This window comes from Fukomys damarensis, unplaced genomic scaffold (assembly GCF_012274545.1).
Source record: "Fukomys damarensis isolate Sample0158 unplaced genomic scaffold, DMR_v1.0_HiC HiC_scaffold_18, whole genome shotgun sequence".
Taxonomy (NCBI): Eukaryota; Metazoa; Chordata; class Mammalia; order Rodentia; family Bathyergidae; genus Fukomys; species Fukomys damarensis.
Window position 1 is genome coordinate 42,971,442 of NW_022900930.1, and position 7,568 is coordinate 42,979,009.

At 47.2% G+C, this 7,568-nt stretch overlaps 1 protein-coding gene across 1 annotated transcript in view; it reads left to right on the forward strand.

Moving 5' to 3' along the window:
• Dmtn (dematin actin binding protein) overlaps window positions 1-7,568 on the forward strand; it is a 20,946-nt gene that overhangs the window by 9,419 nt on the left and 3,959 nt on the right. The window contains exons 10-11 of the mRNA XM_033765557.1: window positions 799-923; window positions 1,035-1,140. Of these exons, the coding sequence (XP_033621448.1) occupies window positions 799-923; window positions 1,035-1,140 (231 nt within the window). The remainder of the gene's footprint in view (window positions 1-798; window positions 924-1,034; window positions 1,141-7,568) is intronic.

The window sequence follows — 7,568 nt, forward strand, 5'->3', positions numbered from 1 at the left end:
ATATGAAGACCTTTATGCCCAGTGAATTTCATATGTATGTGTTTCCTGATCCACTGCACAGCAAGGCACAGAAATGTTATTTTATTATTATTATTTTTGGTGCTGAAGATTGAACCCAGGACCACATGCATGCTAAGTACATGCTGCATCTCTGAGCTAGACTCCTAGTCCTGTTTTATTTTTTTAATTTATTTTTGTTTGGTTTTTGTTTTTGTTTTGTTTTTGTACTGGAGACTGAACTCTGGTCCTTGCCCTTGCAAGGCAGGTGGCAGAACCACTGAGCTAAATCCCGGGCCCTGTTGTTTTTGGTTTTTGAGACAGGGTCTTGGTATGTGTTCAGAATCTCAGCATGGCTTTGAACTCACTATATGTAGCCCATCCAGGCTGGCCTTGAATTCACAGCAATCCTCCTGCCTCAGCCTCCAGAGTGTTGGGATTATAGGTGGCTCCTATTTTGTTTTCTGTTTTTAAAAATTTGTAGTGCCTGGTAGAATGGAGCACGCATGTAATACCAGCTATTTGGGAGGTTGAAGCTGGAAAGCTCTAGAAGCCAACCGGAGCAACATAAGACATTGTCTCAAAATAATTTTTAATTTAGGGCCAGGGATTTAGCTCAGTGGCACCATGCCTGCCTATAAAAGCACAAGGTCCTAAGTTCAAACCCTAGTATATATTTTTAAAAAAACCTACTAGTAATGATAATTTTTAATTTAAAAGTGCAACATAAATTAAAAAGAGGTTGTGGCACATTGAGTGCAGGACTGAGTGGCTGAGCAGCCCCTCGTTCCTGTCTCCTAGAGACCGAATGGCGGAAGCGGAAGGCGTCTCGCAGGGGAGCAGAGGAAGAGGAAGAGGAGGAGGATGACGACTCTGGAGAGGAGATGAAGGCGCTCAGGGAGCGGCAGAAAGAGGAGCTCAGTAAGGTACTGGCTGCTCCCACCCGCCCTGTCTCTGGAGGAAGAGGGTATGGGCCGGGAAAGCATCCTCCAAGACCAGGGGACAAAAGCTATCTGCTGTGTACCTCTCTCTCTCAGGTTACTTCCAACTTGGGAAAGATGATCTTGAAGGAAGAGATGGAGAAGTCATTACCAATCCGGAGGAAAACCCGCTCCCTGCCCGACCGGACACCCTTCCATGCCTGTGAGTGCTGCCCACAGGGCTGGGGTCGCCTGGCCAGACCTGGCCCAACTCCGTTCATCTGTAGAGTCCTTAGACACAAAGATGCAGGCCCCGTGGAGCAGGGCTCAGTGATGAGAGAGAATGTGCTCATAGCAGGATTAGTGGTTTAGTTCAATTTAGCCAGTGTGGGCTGAGCATCTGCCGTGTGCGGCCATGGGGGATGTCACAAGAGTCTGGTTCCGCAGGAGCTTGTGGTCGGTGGGGAAAAGTGACAAGGAACCTGGGGTTTCGTTTTTATTTTTCTGTGTTTGGTACTAGTGATTGAACAGTGACAGGATGGAGGGTAAACTGAGTCTGGAAAGATGGGACAAAGTGAGCCAGACAGAGTGAGTGGGGACAGATACTTGCAGACATCAGGGACAGTGTGGGGCACAGGCAGGGAGCAGAAGACTCTGCCAGCCAGGAGCACAGCATCTGGTGCTGGGGGGCACCCGAGGCCACCGTGGCTGCAGAGAGGAGGAAAAGGAGGCCTGAGGACCCCAAGGTGGGGACTGGAAGACTCTCGGCTGAGCCTGGGAAGCTGAGCTGTGTCTCTTTGGTGGTGTCCCTTGGTCAGAGCAGGGACACGGTCTCTACTTGGCTGAGCAACTGTGAGGACCCTGCAAAAGCAAGCAGATGGAAAGGGGTGTGGCATCCACCAACAGCCACCGCACCACGCTCATCTGTAGTCTGGATACAAAGGGATGGGGGTGGGCGGGTTGACCCGATGGAGAGGAGAGGTTTCATAGCTCGCAGGTGCAGAGGTCCTACAGCCTGCATTCAGTGATGGCCTTCTGAGTTCTGAAGTGGCACAGGCCACCCTGCATGGCAAGAGACAGAGAGTGCATGTGTGTGTGTCTTGGAGTCTGTGTGGTCCCCCGCACCTTTTCTGTTTTATGGTTTGGGGATTGAATCCAGGGGTTCTCTACCCCTGAGCTACGTGTCCAGTTCTTCTTATTTTGAGACAGAGTCTCACTAAGTTACCCAGGTTGGCTGTGATCTTAGATCTTCCTGCCTCAGCCTCCCTAGTAGCTGGGATTTCAGGCATGCACCACTGCACCCAACTTCTCTCCCTATTCTTAGAAAGCTGTCAGTACTCAGTCATGGGGTCTCTACCCTGATGACCTTTGCTAATCCTCCCAAAGCCTTACCTCTAAACACCATAGGTGAATGAGGTTTTCTTTCACCTTGAGGTTTGTTTGTTTTAATGGCACTGGATGTCAAAGTCAAGGAGCACTGAGCTGCATCCCCACCTGCTTTTTAATTTTGTGATAGGGTCTCGCTAAGTCAGCTCAGGCTAGCTCTGGACTTGGCGATCCTCCTGCCTTGCTTCCCAAACAGTTGGGATTCTAGGCATATACCGCCATGCCAGCTAGTTTTCACTTTCTTGAGCTTCACAGTAGGATTAAATTTTGACACACGAAGTCTTGGGGTTCACACTCAACCCATATCTGGACCATTACACTGTATCAGGGCTAAAAACCTTCATGGGCCCATGAGCAGGGTCTGAACCTGCCAGATATCTCAGAGATTGAATCCCTGGCTGATTGGATGGGGGATGAGGGAGAGACAGTGGGGGTTTGTCCTGGACACTGGGTGGTGACCCCTGGGAACAAAATGACAAAAGGGGCAGGTTTCTGCGGAAAGAGGAAGAGACCGGTTTCAGGCCGCGCAGTGGGGCTCAGCTTGTACATGGTGGCAAAAGGGGACGGCACATGAGTGCCTGGGCTGTGCCTGGACAGCTTGTGCAGTGACCTCCACTTGCAGGCCTGGGTGGGAGGAGAGGGAAGGACACAGAGCCTGGCTGGGCAGAGCCGCCTCCAGGAGCAGCCCGGGTTAGAAGTCAGGGTGGTCTGTGGAGCACCAGGGCTGTGGGATCAGCGAGGCTGGGAGACGTTGGTGAGGCCGGGCTGGCACCTGCCGGGGACAGGGCACAAGGCTTCTGCTTCACCCCGGTGCCGACCCACAAGGCATGGGTTCTGTCTCCACTGCCTGGGGCCAGGTGGCGAGATGTTGGGCTGGTCCCGGGTCAGTGCTTGGTAAGGACGGTGCCGAGGGGCGGAGGGGCCAGGCTGCTCTGTAGAGCTGCTGGTGAAAGATGTTCATGCCCCTAACCTGAGAAGGAACGGGCAGAGGCTGGGGCAGGGGATGAAGTAAGAAACTGGTCAGAGGGAGCCACAGAGGAAGGAGCTGTGGCCACCGAGGGGGTGTCCAAGCTGGCTCTGGCCTTTTGAAGGAGTTGTTTGATGTGGAGCCAAAGGCAAAGCCACGGGGACTGGGAGTGGAAGGACCCGGTAGGTGACCAAGTGGCTGATGTGTACCAGGAGCCCCAGGACACAGGTATAGCGTGGGTGAGGAGAGATCTCAGAGGCACTTTATTCACTTGTTTGTTTATTTGTTTAGACAAAGTCTCACTATGTAGTCCAGGCTGGCTTTAAACTCACAGCAGCCCTCCTGCCTCAGCCTCCCAAGGGCTGGGATTACAGGCAAATGCCCCTCCCCCACCCAAAGGCATTTTGAAGAATGTGACTCAGAAGTTACAGCCTGGGGAAGGGGGTGGGTTAGGGTTCCACAGATGCTTCCATTCAACCGAAGGTGAGCTCTGTGACACACGTTGGCTTTGTAGACTTGAATAGCCCAATACCAACCTCACGGCTGCATTTGGCAGCGCTGGTCAGATGTGATCACGACCAGTGATTGTGTAGGTGACTGCCACAGCTTAGCGGTTCAACATCACGAACAGGCATGTCACTCTGATCTTTGGGTGGCCGTGTCACTTTGAGACAAGCATCCTCGTTTAATAACTGAGCCCTGTTCTAGCGGCCAGGTCGTTAAATGGATTGGTCACTAAATGAGGAGTCGTATATGGCGTGTGCATTATAGTATTCAGAACAAGGAAACTCCAACTCGATGGCTTTGCTTTTATTTGCATAACCCTTACATGCAGCATTGTAATGTGTGACAGAACGGAAAACCACAGTGCTGTACTGTACAATTGGCAAAAATTACAGCCCTCCGATGTGAGGTGATCTGACCGCGTCATCTGTCACCCCACTGGTTTGGTTGATTCAGCTGATCTGGCCGGCGAGGAGGGTGTCCGCTTCCTCCCTCACCGAGCCTTGTATGTTTCTCTGGAAGCTTTGCCCTCCTTTGAAGAGGACGACCCCCAACCCCACTAGTGGAGGGCCGTTTCCTCCATCAAGGGTATACGAATGGCTGCACTCCCCTGCTAGAACCTCCAAACAAGTTCTCAAAAACTACAGTACCAGGGGCCAGGGGTTTAGCTCAGTGGTCCTGCTGCCTGCCTTGCAAGTGCAAGGATCCAAATTCAATCCCTGGTACAAAAAAAAATAATTATAGTACTGTATAAACGAGGTGTACTGTACAGAAAAGACATTGACGCTCTATAAACGAGGTATACAGGGCTGTACAAAAATACCAGATAGCCCTGTGGTGATCAACATGGAGATACCTCAAACAACTAGGGTATAGGTCCCATTTGACCTGGCTTTTCCCTCCTGGGTGTCTTCCCAAAAGAATTAAAAGAATCATGCCACAGTGATATATGCTTACCCATGTTTATAGCGGCACATTTCATAATAGCTAAAACTTGGAAACAGCCCAATTGCCCGTCAACTGGAGACTAGATAAAGAAGATACGGCTTTTTAAATAAAATAGAGTACTACTCAGCCACAAAGAATGAGAAACTAGAGTCATTGATAGCTAAATGGATGCACATTGAGGCCATACTCTTGAGTGAAATAAATAGGATACAAATGTGTGTAAATACAGACTTGTCTCTCTGGTGTGAGAAACTGAAAGTGTAAATAAGAATCAGGATGTATAACTGATATTGTGAAACAGGAAGGAAAGGTCTGAAGGGGAGGAGGAAGTGGGAGGGGCAGGGGAAAGGTAAGAAGGGACAGGAAAAAATATGAGAAAAGGAAAAAATGGAAACAAAGTCTTTGTAAATAGGGAAAGGTGGAGGGGGTGAAGGGAGGGCAGGGGAATGGGGAAAAAATAAGAGCCAAGATAGATTATGTAAAGGTACAAATTCCTGATGATGAATGTCATCATACTGTACACCTAAAATGTATCAATAAACTTAATGAAAAAAAAAAAGAAAAAAATTCAAATAAAAAAAATGCAAGACCAGGTCCCAAAGCGGAGTGACAGGTCGTGACAATCATTAGGATGTTAAATGAGGAATATCTGTAATTGGGGTGAGAAACCTTCATCCTATGTACTTTGTTCTGTTTTGTTTTGGATACTGAGGATTGAACTCGGGACCTCGTGCTTGCAAAGGCAGGCAGAGGCACCGCTGAGCTAAATCCCCAGCCCCTTCCTATGTGCTTTGTAGGGTGAGATTCTGCCAGTCAGTTGGAGGAGAAATGTACACTTATTGCTAGAGTGTGAAATGCTTCCAGAGCGAGTGATGATTGCGAAAGATGTTGCTTTTCTACACAGGCTAAATCTCCCTTTTGAAAGGCTGGGGAATGAAAGTGTTTCAAATTCTAGAGTTGTTTTTTTTGGGTTTTCTTTTTTTTTTTTTTTGGTACCAGGGATTGAACTCGGGTCTTTGCACTTGCAAGGCAGGCCACCAAACCCCTGAGCTAAATCCCCAGCCCTAGAGTTGTTTTTTTTGTTTGTTTTGTTTTTCTTTTTCTCAGATTTTGGAGTGATTGCATAGATTACCAGTTGAGCACCCCTCATCCAAAAATCTGAAATCCAAAAGGCTACAAAATCCAAACCATTTGGAGCATTATGTAGCAAAATTCAAGAAGTTTTAAATTTTAGAGCATTTCAAATTTTTTTTCAAATCGGGTATGCTAAACTATTGTAAAAGGAAGTTGTAGTTCCCAACTGAACTTCCACACAACAGATTTTATATTGTTTTAAGAAAATAGCTCCAGCTGAGCCGGGCATGGTAGCGCATGCCTGTAATCCCAGCACTCCTGAGGCTGAGGCAGGAGGATCACTGTGAGTTTGAGACCAGCCTGGGCTGCATAGTGAGTTCCAGGTCAGTCTCAACTACATAGTGAGACCCTGTCTAAAAAAAACAAAAACAAAATGAAAACAGTTCCAGCTGGGGATTAGCCCAGTGGTTCCACCACCTGACTTATAAGCGCAAGGACCTGAGTTCAATTCCTGCTACCAAAAAAAAAAGAAAAAGAAAATAGTTCCTTATAGTTTTGAATATTCTGAGGCTAAAAAATTTTAAATCAAATGCTACTCAAACAAACTGCTGTCTAAATGGATGCATGTTGAAACCATGCTCTCAAGTGAAATAAATCGGACACACGTGTTTAAATACCACACTGTTTCTCTGGTGTGAGAAGATGAAAGTGGAAATAAGGACTAAAATGTATACTAAATATCGGGAAATGGGAAGAAAGTGTTCAAATGAGAAGGGGAACAAGGGAGGGGGAGGGGGAAAGGAAAGGCGGGACAAGAAAAAAGTAGAAGGAAAAAATGGAAACAAAGCTTTTGTATTAAGGAGGGGAAGAAGGGTTGAGGTGGGTATGGGAAAAAAGAAGAATCAAGATAAATCACGTACAGGTTCAAATTCCCTGTGATGATGATATCATTATGCATATCTAAAATGTACCAATAGAGCTGGGAATTTAGTTCAGTGGTGCCACCTCCTGTCTTGTAAGCGCAAGGCCCTGAGTTCAATCGCAGTACCAATAAGTCAAGAAATAAACAAATAAAAAGAATAAAATGTATCAATAAAAAATTTTTTTTTTTGGTACCAGAGATTGAACTCGGGATCTTGGAACCACTGAGCCAAATCTCCGGCCCTAATAAATGTTTTGCTTAAAAAAAAAATAGAACAGCTGTCCAGGCATGGTGGTGGATGCCTATAATCCCACCTACTCGGGAGGCTAAAGCAGGAGGATTGCAAGTTGGAGCCAGTATAGAAAACTTAGCAGCACACTGCCTCAAAATAAAACAGAGCCAGGGATATAACTAAGTGGTGCAGCACCGCTGGGTTCACTTTCCAGTAAGAACAAACATAAACTGCTGCAGAATCCTAGCCCTTTGTAGTAATTGGAGGAGAATTAGTTTGGAGATGTGTTACAACCTAAAAGTCCTAGGGACCAAGTTCTTTGTAGAGAAACAGTACTGGAATAAATTTTCTAGAGCTACAGTCTGCAGTGGTTGAAAGTTTAGACATCTTAGGAAACGTGCAAGTGGCGGATAATACCCAGTCTCACAAATGGGAAATACCTTGATTGGTCCTAACCAGGCTGATGATGATGGCTTTCCTTGTAGTATGATGTCAAATGTTTTTTTGTTTTGTTTTTTGGTACCAGGGATCGAACTCATGTTCTGGCGCTCGTGAGGTAGGGCCAGTGATTTCACTCAGCTGCCTGCCTTGAAAGCACAAGGTCAGGAGTTCGATCCC